The sequence below is a fragment of the Oncorhynchus tshawytscha genome, linkage group LG05, assembly GCF_018296145.1.
Source record: "Oncorhynchus tshawytscha isolate Ot180627B linkage group LG05, Otsh_v2.0, whole genome shotgun sequence".
NCBI lineage: Eukaryota > Metazoa > Chordata > Actinopteri > Salmoniformes > Salmonidae > Oncorhynchus > Oncorhynchus tshawytscha.
Window position 1 is genome coordinate 31,341,884 of NC_056433.1, and position 18,706 is coordinate 31,360,589.

Genomic DNA, 18,706 nt, shown 5'->3' on the forward strand with positions numbered 1-18,706 from the left:
TGAATCCTTAACAAGGTGGGGCTAAAGCTTAAGAGGGTGTGGACGATGCTGAATGAGTGTAGACAAAGAACAGCTCTCCAGTAGGTTTACCAAAACATTCAATGGCCATTTTCTCAAACGTGAGCTTACAAGTTTATCAACTTTCAAAGCATAATTACTTTCCCATTGTTCCTCAACTGTAGTGTATGATGTACAATTTTCTAGCTCTGAGTCTCTATTTTTATCCAATGTAAAAAATAAAATAAAAATTCAAATTTTGCTACACAAGACTGAATCAAGCCGGTCGGTCACAAACTTATTGATTTGCTTACCATCTATAGTGGTGATGACAGTAGTCTAATTGACAACTTTACCAGGACGAGGACTTGCCAATGTCAAGCTCTTTCCAAAAGCCTAATCTCTGATGAAGCAAGCTAAATTACACATGTCGTTTGCTTATCTAGCTACATGCCAAATGGATAGGCTCCCCTCACGTATCTGAAAATACGTGATCAATTGATGTTTTCTGATCATGACAAGCATGCAGTTACTTGCTGTATAACTCTGATTATAGAGCTAAATGTGGAATAATCGGACGTGTAGTCCTGACTATACTCTTCAAGAGGTGATGATATTAAAACCAAATAGTTTGAAAATGTATTAAACATTTCCTTCAAAACAGAGCGTAGTTGTCAATGGTTTCAGCGGAGCAGGCAAATCAAACGCTATGCACCTTATTGGGATGTTTCATTGATAACGGCCTACACAGCACTATGTGTACATTCAGAGGGTAACTGGTTTCTGTACTACAGTTCTACCAAGTATTCACACCACTGACAGACTCTTATGAGCTGCTGTGACTGCAAATGAGCATATATTGAAGTTAATTTTGATTTTGTACAGTCATACCTAGTTATAACCATAGGCAAGTGAGTACACAAGGCCCCCCTCCACCCTCTGATGATATGTGGAACTTCATGTCTCCAGAGAAACCTGGATTTAAATAAATACGTTAGATTTGCCCTGGAATAACAACTTTTCGGAGAATACACACCAATACAGCTCTCTATGTAGATTCAGAGTGTATCCAAGTTCTGTATTGTTACCTCTGGCAGACTTTGTATACCATTGGCAGATTTTTATATGCACAAAAATAAGGTCATTTGGGTTTTGTACAGTCATACGATATGTGGTGTAGAAAAGTACAATCTTAGGTGAGTACATGGGAAGCTATATGTCTGCAGGTGATCTGTCTATCTGGTCAAAATCCATGATACAGGTCCCCCTCCACCCTCTGGTGGTGTGGATAACTTGTTACCATGTCTCCAGAGAAACCTAGATTCAAATAAAGGTTCCGTTTATCAAATTACTATAAGCAGAATTGGGTGTTTTTGCCTGGGTGTCTTTAAAAAGTCCATATTCATACATAAACACGAAACAATGATTTAGATTTGTAAAGAACATGTTGATCGACAGTCATGAAATATTCGACAATGACCCCAGTCAGTAGCTTGAGGGTTAAACAATGAGTGTTATATAAAGAGGCGGTTATTTAACTAGCGTTTAGTTACCCGAGCAATACATAAATAGGGGTCTCTTTATACACACATTGTTGAAGAAAAGTTTTAAAAATGTCACTCAGATTATAATGAGGTGTATGGTATTTTTTTGTCTTTGCACAGCTCGTTTGCACTATGATACATTTCAAATTAAATCACACTACCAGATTATAATTAACAAGGCCTGAGAGAGTGTGGTATATTAGCCAATATACCACGGCTAAGGGTTGTTCTTACGCTTGACGTGAAGTGGAGTGCCTGGATACAGCCCTTAGCTGTGGTATATTGGCCATATTCCACAAACCCCCGAGGTGCCTTATTCCTATTATAAACTGGTTACCAACATAAATAGAACAGTAAACAAGTATTTTTACCTCAGTCCCGTGGTATATTGCCTGATATACACACGACTAAATGCTGTTTAAGCCAATCAGCATTCAGGACCCAAACTACTCGGTTGATAATGAGGTTTACGGTAATTGTTACACTTTTTATAATTATTTCGCACTAAGTAAATGTTGCCCTGGGTGTATGTGGCTGTGCGTGCTCTTTTATTTTGTACAACATGGTTTCCATGTATTTTTAATGCAGAGCTATGACATGATTTATGGTATCTGAATTCGACTTATTTAAAATAAAAATATTCGATAATAAATGTTTGCGGCAGATAAACTGGTAATGTGTGTGGATGTGTGTGTTGGATGAGTTGAAATAGTCAAACAGTAGGAGGAGTGTGAGCTGCTGTGCCGTTGTTACTTTCAGGACCTGGCAACCGGTGCCCAATTCCAAGGCAACCCCTAGACCCTATGCTCGCTTCACTTGTGGAGACCCAAGGATTTTATTGGTATTGTTACGTTACAGCTCCCCAAAAAATAAATACAAATCGTTGCTCAAAAGAAATAGGGCACGAACAACTGAGCCGCTGACAACCAGAGCGAAACAGGTTTGGTTTCAAAGTGTGTTTTGAAAGGCATCCATGTGGGTGCCTACTGACTGGTGTGCTGGCCAAGCAAACCACCCGAGTAGCGTCTTAGCACCCACAATGGACACCCACTAGACTTGCCTGATATCAGACAAATTAAAAGGAAGAAAACGCACACAACTTAGGTGAGACACAAGATACAGTAAAAAGCTTTGTTTACAAACTTAAAGAGGAATAGCAGTGGAGGCTGGTGGGAGGAGCTATAGGAGGACATTGTACTGGCTGGAATGGAATAAATGAAACGGTGTCAAACATATAGAAACCACGTTTGAAACCGTTCCATTCATTCCAATCCAGGCATTACAATGACCCAGTCCTCCTATAGCTCCTCCCACTAGCCTCCACTGCTAAACAGCCATATAGCTCTTCCAAAATCTCAATTTCCACTGGAACACTGTGCCAGCACAGGTGAAACTATTGGCTGATTAGGTGCAACACATCCTGACCAACAAGGATGATTCAATCAGGGCAAGCCACACGCAAACAGAATCAACCCTCGAAATCAAGCAAAACCTCAAAGCCTATAACAGTATTAGCGCAATATAGTGAAACTTGCACTGAACCTGGACGTCAGGTGGCTATGTGGAGCTATTACTAATTGCTTACACCTGTCGAACCCTCTCAGATCTCCACAAGTGCATAATGCGTAGGATCTAGGGGTCCATTTGGGATTGGTCCAAGGACACGACCACACAGGTGTTAACCCAAACCCACCGCTTAAAACCAATGACAAACGCAAATGTACAATGGAAAACAACAAACCACCAATAACGTTTGACATTCTGAATCAACTCAGGTATATGCTTGTTCCTTTGACCTAAAAAGCTGTTAAAAAATGTACAGTTCAAGTCGGAAGTTTACATACACTTAAGTCATTAAAACTCATTTTTCAAACACTCCACAAATTTCTTGTTAACAAACTAATAGTTTTGGCAAGTCGGTTAGGAGCTCTACTTTGTGCATGACACGTCATTTTTCCAACAATTGTTTACAGACAGATTATTTCACTTATAATTCACTGTATCACAATTCCAGTGGGTCAGAAGTTGACATATACTAAGTTGACTGTGCCTTTAAACAGCTTGTAAAATTCCAGAAAATTATGTCATGGCTTTAGAAACTTCTTATAGGCTACTGCACATGGGGACAAAGATCATACTTTTTGGAGAAATGACCTCTGGTCTGACAAAAATAGAATGTTTGGCCATAATGACCATCATTATGTTTGAAGGAAAAAGGGTGAGGCTTGCAAGCCAAAGAGCACCATCCCAGCCTTGCTGCAGGAGGGACTGGTGCACTTCACTCAAAAACTGAGTTTAAATGTATTTGGCTAAGGTGTATGTAAACTTCCCACTTCAACTGTACATATGTACCACGGGGTCTGAAATGATTGACACCCTTGATAAAGATGAGATAAAAATACTGTATAAAATAAATAATTAAATATAAGCTATATTGTATGCAAACAAATAATTGGGAGATTATGATTTTATACTGATATACTACCAATTGCTCAGAGAAAGAGATTTTGTTTAATTAACAAAAGTCATATTTTTTTATGAAAATAGCAGGGGTCCAATTTCACCGTTAATAAACTTAGTTCCTTCAACAGGAGGCTGAAACATTGCCGCAAGTGGATGTTCCAGCAAGACAATAACCCAAGCACACAAAATGAAATAAATAAAATGGTTAAATCGGCCCCAAAATCTACATTTTGCAATTGCCATCTCAGTCTCCGGACTTGAAACCCCATTGAAAACCTGTGGTTTGAATTGAAGAGGGCCGTCCATAAGCGCAGACAAAGGATATCAAGGATGTAGAAGGATACTGTATGGAGAAATGGTCTATGATTCCTCCCAATGTGTAGAAAAATTCTCAGTGCCGTTATCCTCACAAAGTGAAGTATTGAAAACAGGGGTGTCAATCATTTTGACCCCTACCCTATATATTACTCTTTCTCTGAGCAATTATATTAGTATAAAATCACATCATTTCCCCTTCTTTTTTTTTGCATACAATTTAGCTCAGTATTTGAATTATTTATTTTATACTGTCATTTTTATCAAGGGTGTCAATCATTTCGGGCCCCACTGTATGTACAGTTAATAACAACAAACGAAAAGATTGAGAATGCGACAATAGTTAACAAGAAGGAAACAATGAGAATCAAATCCAAATGGCACTAGTAGAGAATACTTTTACACTCCTCTACAGGGAAAAGACCAACTGGGGGGCATACTGTGCAGTGAGGGTAACTGCTATAAATTGACAGTCGAGCAGGGTGGAGGACACACGATATGGGTAGCATTGATGGCATTGGGATGTGATGAGGAGGATGGGGAGGGGGGGGGGTGAGAGTCTTGAGGACCTATGTGGTCACCTCCTTCCAAGAGAATGCAGCTAGAGTCAAATACCTCCCCGGGAGTAGCAGCTTAGGGGTCCAACTCCTAAAATGTCTGCTACTCAGGTTCATCACTCACACACAGATGAGATCTCATCTCACAAAGTTGTCTTTCCTGGAGGAGAATTTCCAGAAAGTTCAGAGTACACTGGACTAAACCATCTGTAGCCTGGGGGGGGTTTCCCAGCTTCCCGGCTGGTGTCCTTCCCCTCTGGTCTGGTCTTCAGGTAGAGTTGGTGGTTGAATAATGCCCTTGTGCCAGGAGGGTCGGACTCCCCCGCACACACAGAATCCCCCATTCCAGAACGTTCCATCCATGTCCTCTGGCTCGGTTCCTCAGCTGTCATTCACACAAGCGAGCTCAAATGTTCCCCTAACATTATGGCAACCTCCATAGGGGCCCTTCTAATTCCAACACACAGAACGCATAACATTGAGATTGCATATACAAGTACCTGCTGCCAACACAAAAAGGGAAGGTCATGTTTTCGTCATTAACACTCCCCTATTAAAGCAAATGTTTCCAGCTTATTGTAGACTCGGTCTCCGCAGGTGTTTTTGCATGACGTCAAATGTTTCAGATTGCAGTAGCTTGTAGCTGCCGTTTTTTGTAAAGTGGGTGGGGGTTGGGGGGGGGACATGCACGCACGCACGCCCCTCAGCCTATCACTTTTCGTACTGCTGAGGAGCCTGCGTTTATACTCCCAGTAAGTACAATGCACTGCAGACAGACTGTTGTGTGCTCACGGGTGTGTCCCCACCCCCACGCACGCACACTCACATATAATGTACATACTTACACTCAAAGGAAGCACTAGTTGACTCAGAATGAGAGGACGGCTTTGCTTGTTTTAAAGTGCAATATCTACATGTAATTAACATTGAGCGAACACCACCAATGGCGCCACCTACTGGAACTTCAGAGGCTCCAAATATTCCCTGATAACCAAACAGCTGTGGTTGCTTAAGACCCCTGCCATGCACAGACAGATCAGAGTGAGGGGGCAGCATTGCCCCCTAGTGGTCAAAGGGGGGTCAATGACAGAAGATGAGAAGAACAGACCGATTACGATCATCTGTGATACAATACACATTTCTCCATGCTGCTGTGCGAAGATGTCCTAATATGGACACCATTCCAAAGATGACACCGTATCCCCCCCCATTCAGTGACTTATCTGTCACATCTCCCCAAGATCCGGAGTGAGTTGTTTCTCTCTTTAGTGTTTTGCAGTTGGAGGGTGCGTGTGAGAGATATCAGTCTCGGATCGAGGGAAAAAAAACAACAGCTGAACTTTCAACACAACGGGTTATAGAGTCGCCTCCATCAGCCAGACGCCCTGCCTTCGAGGAGGGCCAAATCTCCTTACAGCAAAAAGCAAGAAAAGCATTTTCCCTGTGCACAATTCCTTACTGTGAAACAGGCAACGTCCTTTATGATTGCAACAAGCGCTCCTCTACATATTTCAGAGTCCTTTTTAAACTCCCGTTTGAAAAACAAAAACCCACACGGTACAAAAAAAAAAATGGAGAAAAAAAGTACATGTTTACAAGTTTAACACTGTGCAGTGCTGCAAATATACATCATATGCGCTCTTCTTTCAGTCTCAGCTTTGAGTTGACCGCGGACTCATTTTACATAAAGATTCCTGACAAAATGTCCTTCTTAAGAGGTGATGGGGAGAAGTGAAGATGAGTTTCTGGTGCAGTGGGGTGGGACGTAGTGATGTGGAAACAGGAAACTATCACAGCCTGGACCATGTCAGAGGGGTCCAGGCCAGAACGAGTAGAAGTAGAAAAAAGTTCCTCCTCCAAAGGGTGGGGGCACAAGCGGGATTTGGGGGAGAGGTAGAGATTGAGGGCGAGAGGGTGAGGTTGTGTTTTCTTCCTAGGGTCTTTGGGTAGATCTGTGGTGTGGGGTGGGGAGGTTAAGAGAAGAGGTTTTGATGGGGGAGAGTGGGAGAAATGGTCGAGTGTCAATGTTGGGGTTTACGACTAACCCTAACCTGAGGTATGTGTGGGTTGTTGTGAGAGGGAGTAGGATCCCCTTAATTCTAAAGCCTTTGATGAAATGCTAATGAAAGCACAGTAAGACTAGAGATAGTTGGAGGGGTTAAATGGAAAACAGAGTAGTCTGACACTGGGTCCAGTCTGTTGGATGAGAGAGGGGAGGACGTTTGAGGCATGGAGAGGCGTCCATCCACTCCTCAGAACAAAGCCTCATGGGAAAGCGAGTCCAAGCACAGGGAGAGACAGATTTAAAGACAATGAGCAGATCAAGAGGTCAACAGGTCAGTTATGACAATGAAAGATGGAGTCAGACAGACAGGAGATTCAGTTACAAGGGTTAGTAATGTAGTGGATGACGGCGAAGAAGGTTGATTGTGATTGGTTGCTCTCTGGGATTGAGGGGATGGAGCATCCTGGTTCAGAGGTCAGCGTGGGTGGGCAGGGTCTAGCTACTCCTCCATGCACATCGGCAGGTTGACGAAGGTGAACACGTTGTACTCTATCATGATGGAGAAACACAGGAAGACAGCGTAGAGGACCAGCGTGTAGATACCCAGCTTCAGATCCAGTTTCCAGTGGTTCACGTGGATCCCCCCCACCTGCAGAGGTGGAACACACACACAGCACACCATACTTAGGGTGTGTTCCTATGCCCAGGCGTAGCTGACGCATGCCAGATCTTACAATGCCTTGATGCCTTACAATGGCTTATCTTACAATGCCTTGATATTACGTATCAGCTAACCACATCATATGTTATAGCAAACTTGTGGCCCGACTGTTGATGACATGGCACGCAAACATTGGTTGATGCATGCAACGTCCGAGCAGGGTACACAACCATAGTCAGAGGTACATCAGACCTCTCTATGTACACCTGAATAGTGGCTGATGGTTCATCAAGAAATTACTGGCAACACTTTTGTTCATCTGTCTCTGCAACACACACACACGCACGCACACGCACGCACGCACGCACGCGCACGCACACGCATGTGCAAGAAGGCAAGTGCGCATGCACACGGTTTAGAATGGGACAGAAATATTTACATTTATAAAATGTTCTAAATTCTTAGACCTGATTTCAGCATATGATCATTAAAAAAATGGGAAACTATTAGCTAATTAAATTAAGACACCTGTTAATGTAATTAATCGAATGATGATGATTTCCATTCGTGTAATTGTGCTTATTAGACACATTTTTCAATAACACCAATTTAGCTCTTCAAGCTGCAATATGTAACGTTTTGGGCGACCGACCAATGGTGTTACAGATCTGCCATTAACATCGAAAGGAGGTCTAACAACCGGTAAATATGTTCTATTTTTCTATGGGTCCTGTTCTTCAGTTTCATTTTTTGTGTCTTTTGCTTTTGTACACCAGCTTCAAACAGCTGAAAATACAATATTTGTGGCTATGGAAAATATCACAGCGGTTTAGATGGTACAATGATTACCTACACGATACTTGCTTGTTTGTTTTGTCACATACTGTAGAGTGCCGTGAAAAAGTATTCACCCCTTTCTCATTTTCTCTACTTTTGCATATTTTTTAATACCGAATGTTATCAGATCTTCAACCAAAACCTAATATTAGATAAAGGGAACCTGAGTGAACAAGTAACACAACAATTACATAATGATTTAATAAACAAAGTTATCCAACACCGAAAGTCCCTGTGAAAAAGTAATTGCCCCATAACACTCACTAACTGGTTGTGCCACCTTGAGCTGCAATGACTCCAACCGAACACTTCCTGTAGTTGTCGATCAGTCTCTCACATCAATATGGAGGAATGTTGTCCCATTCATGCATGTACAACTGCTTTAACTCAGCAACATTTGTGGGTTTTCAAGCATGAACTGCTCATTTCAAGTCCACCCAAGGGAATTTGGTATTGCATAACTTTATTAATTAAATATATAAAATATGTCTACTTTTTTTTTGTTATTTGTAAACTCAGGTTCCCTTTATCTAATATTAGGTTTTGGTTGAAGATCTGATAACATTCAGTGAGAAAATCAGAAAGGTGCAGATACTTTCAGCAACCAGGAAATGAGCGATTTCTGTATAGTGCCTCTTTAAATCGAACACACACACGGAAGAGTTTGAGACAAAACAGTAGCATTATCCTAGGCAAGTCAGAACAAATTCCTATTTACAATGACGGCCTGAGTGTTTTTAGTTGGACATTCTTCTCCGTCGTCGATCATCAGTCAACTGATGACTCCCTTTGAAAAAACATTGGTTCCATAGCCGAATACACTGGCAGACTGTTCAGTGGCAGAGACATAGATACTGTGGTCTCTATACAAAGTAAGACTCTGGTCAGTAGTATAATGTAATACATGTATAATATATGCCATTAAGCAGATGCTTTTATCCAAAGCAACTTAGCCACGCGTGCATAACAGTTTTACTTATGGGTAGTCCTGGGAATCGAATCCACTATCCTGGCGTTACAAACGTCATGCTCTAACAACTGAGCTACAGAGGACAGAATCTTCTCACCGTTAAAGCCACAGAACCCAGCAGCAGCACCACAGAGTAGAGAAGTCCTCGACTGTTGATAATGACCTAGAGGGGAAGTCATAGTTAACATTACATGGGGAATATTTAAAAATATAATTAACTTAATGTACAGTTGAAGTCGGACGTTTGCAGACACCTGAGCCAATTACATTTAAACTCAGTTTTTCGCAATTCCTAACATTTAATCCTAGTACAAATTCCCTGTCTTAGGTCAGTTAGGATCACCACTTTATTTTAAGAATGTGAAATGTCAGAATAATAGTAGAGAGAATAATTTATTTCAGCTTTTATTTCTTTCATCACATTCCCAGTGGGTCAGAAGTCTACATACACTCATTTAGTAATTGGTAGCATTGCCTTTAAATTGTTTAACTTAATTGTTTAACTCAAACATTTCGAGGTCAGGGCTTTGTGATGGCCACTCCAATACCTTGCACCTTTGTTGTCCTTAAGCCATTTTACCACAACTTTGGAACTATGCTTGGGGTCATTGTACAATTGGAAGACCCATTTGTGACCAAGCTTTAACTTCCTGACTGATGTCTTGAGATTTTGCTTCAATATATCCACATAATTTTCCTACCTCATGATGCCATCTATTTTGGGAAGTGCACCAGTCCCTCCTGCAGCAAAGCACCCCCACAACATGATGCTGCCACTCTCGTGCTTCATGGTGGGATGGTGTTCTTCGGCTTGCAAGCAACCCCTTTCTCCTCCAAACATAATGATGGTCATTATGGCCAAACAGTTGTATTTTTGTTTCATCAGACCAGAGGACATTTCTCCAAAAAGTACGATCTTTGTCCCAATGTGCAGTTGCAAACCGTAGTCTGGCTTTTTTATGGAGGTTTTGGAGCAGTGGCTTCTTCCTTGCTGAGCGGTCTTTCAGGTTATGTCGGTACTACTCGCTTTACTATGGATATAGCATCTTCACAAGGTCCTTTGCTGTTGTTCTGGGATTGATTTGCACTTTTCGCACCAAAGTACATTAATCTCTAGGAGACAGAACGCGTCTCCTTCCTGAGCGGTATGACGGCTGCGTGGTCCCATGGTGTTTATACTTGCATACTATTGTTTGACAGATGAGCGTGGTACCTTCAGGCATTTGGAAATTGCTCACAAGGATGAACCAGACTTGTGAAGGTCTACAATATTTTTCCTGAGGTCTTGGCTGATTTCTATTGATTTTCCCATGATGTCAAGCAAAGAGGCACTGAGTTTGAAGGGAGGCCTTGAAATACATCCACAGGTATGCCTCCAATTGACTCAAATGATGTCAATTAGCTTCTAAAGCCATGACATCATTTTCTGGAATTTTCCAAGTTGTTTAAGGGCACAGTCAACTTAGTGTATGTCAACTTCTGATCCACTGGAATTGTGATACAGTGAATTATAAGTGAAACAATTGTTGGAAAAATTACTTGTGTCATGCACAAAGTAGATGTCCTAACCGACTTGCCAAAACTATAGTTTGTTAACAAGAAATTTGTGGAGTGAAAAACTAGTTTTAATGACTCCAACCTAAGTGTATGTAAACTTCTGACTTCAACTGTATAGATTAAAGCAATATTCAAAATTCTAAAAGTTGGAACAACTATCTAAATACATGGCTGTGGTCATAGTTAACTCACGGGCGTCTCAATAGTCTTAAGTGGCTTCCTCTCTGGCCAGGAGTATGCTTTATACTATTGAGATGCACCCCTAGTTGAAGTGTGGGAGAGGAGGAGAGAGCTGGAGAAACAGTAGGGTCAAGGACTCAATCACACAGTACTGAAACACTTGTTGTAGTAGTCCTTAAAAAATGTGTTATTCCCTCTCCAAAACATGACTGATGAACACTTCCAACTCAAGTGCTCAGAGTCAACATCACTTGACCTCATTTCAGTGTATACGCTTCCTGAAAGATGACTACTAAACTACATGTATTTACCGTGCACATTGAGTTACAAAGTCGTACGTCAAGCAAAGCAGTAATCTCCCAATGCTCCCTACAAGGAAAGCTGTTCCCTATGCTCCAGGGTGAAGGTACAGATCTAGGATCAGCTTCCCATCCCCCTATTCTAACCTTAAACATTTGTGGGGGAAATGCTATACTGATCCAAGATCAGCGACAAGGGGCAACTGAACCCTACTCCGTTCCCTATAGCTGTTCTTACCTCAGAGCCATAGTTGACCGCCATGGTCTGTAGCGCCCAGGGCAACCCCAGCCCAACCAGGATATCAAACACATTACTGCCGATGGTGTTGGACACTGCCATGTCACCCATTCCTAAACAGAAATAGTTGTCATTCAAATACAAGCATTGTACTTAAAAGCAACACCCAGAATTAACTTTGAAAAGCCTTAAGACAAGATTATTGCCAAAGATGGTACAGTTCAAAGATACCTTTTGTTTTTCAATGAGTAGATGCCATTGATTTCCATCCTCACAAACCGTTAAAGGGAAATGACAGAAAGTAGAGTTGTACCTTGCCGAGCAACGATGAGACTGGCGATGCAGTCTGGTACACTGGTGCCCGCTGCCAGGAAAGTTATGCCCATAATGACGTCTGGGATGCCAAGGGTGTAGCCGATGATGGTGACCTGTGACCACACCCACATTACAACTGATCAGTGACCAAAACAGCCAGACACAACTCCCACACACACCCCTCCTCCACACACACACCACACCACACCCACACACAGTATTGTTAAGCTAACCTTGTGGGGACATTCAAAATCCTATTTTCCATAACGCTAACCTGTACTCTCACCCTAACCTTAATCCTAACCTTAACCCAAAAGCCTTAACACTAACCCTAGCTCCTAACCTTAACACTAAACCCCCTATAAATAGCATTTGACCTCGTGGGGACTAACAAAATGTCCCCAGTTGGTCAAATTTTTGTTTGTTTACTATTCTAGCGGGGACTTCTGGTTAAGAATAATTAAACACGTCCACTACTGTACCCTGACACTCACCATCCAGACCATGAAGTAAGAGAAGACAGCGATCCAGACAGTGGAGAGGATGAAGGAGAGCATAAAGAACTTCTCCCATCGAGGCTTGGCACAGTTGGGGATGGTGAAGAACAGGAGGAGCAGCAGGGGCCACGCGATCAGCCACTTACACTTGCTGCTGATGCCCGCTGTAGAATTGAAGGGGCAGGTAAAATCAACCACATGTATTTATAAGGCCCTATTAATATCAAGTCAAAGTGCTTCCAAAAAGATTCCAAAGAGCAAAGCAGAAGCACAGTGGTGAGGAACAACTCCCTAGGAGAACAACTCCCTAGGAGAACATACAACTCATTCTAGAACAGCGTTCTGGTCCTGGAAAAACTAGGTCAAATCTCATTTTACTGGTCACGCACACATATTTTGCAGATGTTATTGCGGGTGTAGCAAAATGCTTGTGTTCCTAGCTCCAACAGTGCAGTAATACCTAACAATACACGCAAATCCCAAAAAATGAAAAGGAATTAAGAAATTAAGAAATATTAGAATGAGTAATGTCAGAGTCTGGAATATAAATATACATATGCATTTGATGTTGTGTAAAGGCATTATGGACAGTATATGAATAGAAAATGTGTACAGCAGTAGTTATATAGGATGAGCAATGACTAGAATACAGCACATGCAGTGCATTCGGAAAGTATTCAGACCGCTTGACTTTCTCCACATTTTGTTACATTACGCAGGGGTGGGCAATTCCAGTCCTCGAGGGCCTGATGTCACAGTTTTGCCCCAGCCAACACACCTAGTAGTTGCCCACCCATGCTTTACAGCCTTGTTATGAAATGTACTAAATTATTTTTTCCCTCATCAATATACCCCACAATGACAAAGTGAAAACAGTTTTTAATTTTTTACTGAAATACTTTATTTACATAAGTATTCAGACCCTTTCCTATGATACTCGAAATTGAGCTCAGGTGCATCCTGTTTCCATTGATCATCCTTGAGATGTTTCTACAACATGATTGGAGTCCACCTGTGGTAAATTCAAGTGATTGGACATGATTTGGAAAGTTAGAGCAAATTAGGTCAAAGGAATTGTCTGTAGAGCTCAGAGACAGGATTATGTCGAGGCACAGATCTGGGGAAGGGTACCAAAACATTTCTGCAGCATTGAAGGTCCCCAAGAACAAAGTAGCCTCCATCATTCCTAAATTGAAGAAGTTTGGAACCACCATGACTATTCCTAGAGCTGGCCGCCCAGCCAAATTGAGCAATCGCGGGAGAAGGGCCTTGGTCAGAGAGGTGACCAAGAACCCGATGGTCGCTCTCACAGAACTCCAGAGTTCCTCTGTGGAGATGGGAGAACCTTCCAGATCAGTCAGGCCTTTATGGTAGAGTGGCCAGACAGAAGCCACTCCTCAGTAAAAGGCACATGACAGCCCGCTTGGAGTTTGCCAAAAGGCATCTGAAGGACTCGTGAGAAACAAGATTCTCTGGTCTGATGAAACCAAGATTGAACTCTTTGGCCTGAATGACAAGCTTCACATCTAGAGGAAACCTGGCACCATCCCTACGGTGAAGCATGGTGGTGGCAGCATCATCATGATGTGGGGATGTTTCTCAGCGACAGGGAGACTAGTCAGGATCGAGGGAAAGATGAACGGAGCAAAGTACAGAGAGATCCTTGAAGAAAACCTGCTCCAGAGCGCTCAGGACCTAACTTGGGCGAAGGTTGTTATTGAAAATCTTGAGTCAAATATTTGCACCGATACCGGAACCTGTAGATTCAGTTAGACTTTATTACAAAGTAACAGAGCCGAGCAATTTCATGAAACAGGTACAATCTGTTATCACAGAGCCCTGCCTTTATAGTATTCTGTCTTTGCATAACGTATAGAGTCCCCTCCCTCTATATGAAAATAACTCCCCGTGACCTTTCATCACCATTGTCTTTCAGTCTCAGTTCTTGCTTGTTAACGCCCACATCTGACAGCTGTATAGGTTATAATGGTAGTGGGGCCCTGGTCCTATATGTTCCATTCCTTATGTAGCCATTCTGTCTCAGCACTTTACAGTGGACAGTCTAGATGCTGCTAATAATGGAAATGTTATCATAGTCATGAGTTTAGCTCCCACAAGGTTCCCCTTCCAACAGGACAACGACCCTAAGCACACAGTCAAGACATTGCAGGAGTGGCTTCAAGACAAGTCTCTGAATGTCCTTGAGTGGCCCAGACAGAGCCCGGACTTGAACCCGATCGAACATCTCTGGAGAGACCCCATCCAACCTGACAGAGCTTGAGAGGATCTGCAGAGAAGAATGGGAGAAACTCCCCAAATACAGGTGTGCCAAGCTTGTAGCGTCATACCTAAGAAGACTTGAGGCTGTAATCGCTGCCAAAGGTGCTTCAACAAAGTACTGAATAAAGGGTCTGAATACTTATGATATATATTTATATATATAACACTGGAATATCACATTTACTTAAGTATTCATATGTACATAAGTACATATATATATATAATACAAAAACCTGTTTTTGCTTGTCATTATGGGGTATTGTGTGTAGATTGATAAGGGAAACAAACAATTGAATACATTTATAATAAAGCTGTAACCTAACAAAATGTGTGAAAAGTCAAGGGGCTTGAATACTTTCCGACAGCACTGTACATATGAAGTGGGTAAAACAGTATTTAAGTGACCAGTGTTCAATGACTGAACTTTGGGCAGCAGTCTCGAAGGTGCAGGGTTAAGGTGCAGGTATTTGGTCTAGCCCAGCACTAACACAACCAATTTAACTCATCAGCTACTTCAATCATAAAGCACTTGGAGGTTTCATACACACATTGGAGCAGTGTCTGTCATGTACAGAACTCTCTGTCAAAGATCATTAGAATTAGTCATGATATGATAGTCACTGGATCATTTGGGTAAGGGCACTGCGTCTACTGAAGTGCAAGCACATGTTTAAATCTAATGAGCCATATCCACAATAATGTCCAGCTCTGTCTGGATAAACAACACACACACAGCAAATGCAAATACACACACACACACACACACACACACACACACACACACCAGGGATATGAAAGGGGGAGATTGTCTCATTTTCGGCCTCCTCCTCTGCAGGCTTGTCCTCGGGCACGTTGCCGTTCTCAACATCCACCTTCCCCTCCAGCACCTGGGTCTCCACTCCGTTGGCACCCTGGACCAGCTTCTGACGCTGTCACAGGAAGAGGCAAAACAGGGAGTTGTTCATTAAGGCACACGTCGGAAAATGTTGTTCAATGAAAAATGAAAGGGAGTATTTGGTATTGGAGCAAGTCCAGATATTCCCCCCTGATTCAGTCTGTTTTTTTCTCGTTTGATGCCTAATGAACACGACCCAAGTAGTCAACAGTACAGCAATAACAGCACTATCAAATTTATACAAATGAGATCATTGCCTTCTCTAACTTTGAAACAAACCATCTTCCTGCAGTTGCATCACTCTCTATCCATACCTCAGTGATGATGAGGCGACTGGCCATGCGCAGCCGGGTCTTGGGTCCAAAATGGCTGGTGATCATGATGCGGAGGCCGGCCTCGGGGAAACGCATCTTGGGAGGGTTGGCATGCATCATCTCATCGACCATGACCACAGACCCACGACTGTAAGCCTTACTGGGCTTGACTGGAGGCGGACAGACATGTTAGACATTCAAAACTGACACACACACACACTCACATACCAGGGTTTCTGTTAGGAAAGTGTGGCGCTGGACATTTGGGAAATGTACCGGACCCATATGCATTGGGTGCATAACAAGATTAGGGCGTTCACCACGGTGCTCAGAATGACAGAAATCGCATTTAGATTATGGTAATTCATATGAACAGAACATGCAAACCGAGGATGCAACGATGTCCTTCTTACTGAATTCTGATGTGCACTTTGAAGATGAAGAATAACTGTCCACATTTGGTTTCCTCAGCCAACAAGAGGAGTAAAATCACTACCCTATGTCAATATACTATCCCCCATAGTAGAAAAGTTGACCTATTCTATTTGTCAGCTTGTCGGGAAAGAAATAGCCTATTCCAAACAGACTCTGGGAACAGTTGTGGGAGGATAGATACCAAATTCATACAACCGAGGAGCCAAAGCTACATAAAAAAAAGAAGTTCAAAAGCAATGAGTCTGATGCAACAGATCAGAACGTTTAGCTTAAATATGTTGACCACCTATTATTTCTTCACGTTATAAGGGCGGCAATGCTCACAAGGCCGTAGGCTACGTGTGAATGTTTGTTCCATCATGCAATTAACGGGAAAACCCCGTTGTCAAAGTGCACCGCACAAAGCCAGCGCTTTCATGTGACAGAGATGAAAACACTGTTAGAAATGTAGAAAGGAGGGAGATCTGAGGAAACAACTAGGATGGGTTGTTAAAAAGACTAGGATTGTGCCTTTGGCTACTGGACAATGAAAGCCTATAGAAAATAATTGCCTCCACGGATATGGTCTGATTTCGTCTAGGCTGTTTTGAAGGTAAGACATGCCTCATAAGATGTCGTAAAACGTTCAGGTTTCAAACAATTAGGTATATGTTTTCAAAATGCATATGCTGCCTCCAGCTCATTGCTAAGTGGTGTTGAAGCCTGCCTGCGGTTGGCTATTCATTTTCTGTTTGAGATACTGTAGCAGCAGCTCTCACATTGTCTGACAGATTTTCAGCTCAAAGGTTCTGTATCTGTATGCTGTTTGCGTGTGATTAATAAGATGTATAACGAAAGTACTGGACACGGACTAATTTATTTCCACAGAACTATGCAAATATACCTATAGACCGATAAGCATGACCAGTCATGTATTTACATCGACTGGTATTTCCATCAATGAAGAGGCTATAAAGCATTATTTTACAATGTGATTTTATCTTCTTCTCTCTGACAATTGGCCAGCAGCAATTATCTTCATCGGCTTTTCAATTAATTCATTTTATTAGCCAAATGCCGGCTATTACCAGCTAACAGAAACTCTGACTCACACACAAACATGCTAGCAAAAAAACATCAAACACCAAAAATCCATTTCAGGTGTAAAAACACCTTGCCGTGAGAAGTTTCCTCTTGTGTTTGACACCTATTTCTGGTAAAATGGCCCGAATTCAGAGTCTGATAAGTGTTCTATATTCAACTCTTACGTTTATGAATGATATATAAATTGACATGCATACTAAGAAAACAAAGCTGACATAAACATTCCCTATATTTTGATATTAATTTACCACAAGTCAGTGGGTTGATACCTCAAGAGGCAAGCAGAGAAACACTGCAATCTAGCGTGCAGAAACACAACACACATTAAGCAACAGTGGGTTTGGTAAGACTAAACAGACAGGCGTTTTGACATTAGTGGAAAGAAAGTGGAAGATATGGCCGCATCTATACAAGTTACTGATCTGACCTTTGAACTGTTTGTTTGTCTATGTCTGACTGTTATTTTCATGTGTTTAGTTGCTGACATTAATACCAAAGATAAGGCGGCCAGGAAGAGAGAGAGAGGTAGATATCAGAGGCGGCTGGCGGGAGGGGCCATAGGAGGACAGGCTCACTGCAATGGCTGGAATGGAATAAATGGAACCGAGTCAAACGTGGTTTCCATATGTCCGATACGTTTCACATTTCCATTCCAGCCATTGCAATGAGCCCATCCTCCTGTAGCACCCCCCGCCAGCCTCCTCTGGTAGAGATAGAGAACCAAGTGCTGTGGTTGAGCTGAAGGTTACCTATTACCCATTGTCAATCGGCACAGTACAATGGAGATTGTAGAACTGCAACACCTCCACCACACTGACCGAGGAAGTCCTACCCAACTCCCATGGACCCACAAGTTCATATTCCTGCCCAATTTATAGACTTAGCTCCAGATATATAGTGTCCAAAAGCCTGTTTAAGCATGGGCAACCACATGGAGGACTTATACCATGTTGAAGTAGTAATCTCAAAGATGGTGGTTAATGAGGATGTTGCATAAAGACCGTCTTTGAGCATGCTTTCTCACGCGGAAAAGTATTCTCAAGCTAAAGAGGGAACGCCCACTTATACAGACAGGAACCGCGGCAATGGCGGTTTATGCCATTGCCGCGGTTCCTGTCTGTATAAGTGGGCGTTCCCTCTTTAGCTTGAGAATACTTTTCCGCGTGAGAAAGCATGCTCAAAGACGGTCAAAGAGGGTCTTCATTCCATAACTGCAGGTGGCAGTAAATTGCCAACCTTGGCTTTATACCTGTTCAAACAACAT

The 18,706-nt window shown here is 42.3% G+C and overlaps 1 protein-coding gene across 1 annotated transcript in view; it reads right to left on the reverse strand.

Moving 5' to 3' along the window:
* Positions 1 to 6,083: 6,083 nt before the first annotated feature.
* The window catches only part of LOC112250475 (sodium/potassium/calcium exchanger 4-like), a 70,727-nt gene continuing 58,104 nt past the window's right edge, over positions 6,084 to 18,706 (reverse strand). The window contains exons 11-17 of the mRNA XM_024420654.2: positions 15,925 to 16,094; positions 15,500 to 15,644; positions 12,433 to 12,599; positions 11,937 to 12,051; positions 11,624 to 11,736; positions 9,447 to 9,512; positions 6,084 to 7,530 (exon numbers count right to left, since the gene is read on the reverse strand). Coding sequence (XP_024276422.1) covers positions 7,381 to 7,530; positions 9,447 to 9,512; positions 11,624 to 11,736; positions 11,937 to 12,051; positions 12,433 to 12,599; positions 15,500 to 15,644; positions 15,925 to 16,094 — 926 coding nt within the window. The 3' untranslated portion in view covers positions 6,084 to 7,380. The remainder of the gene's footprint in view (positions 7,531 to 9,446; positions 9,513 to 11,623; positions 11,737 to 11,936; positions 12,052 to 12,432; positions 12,600 to 15,499; positions 15,645 to 15,924; positions 16,095 to 18,706) is intronic.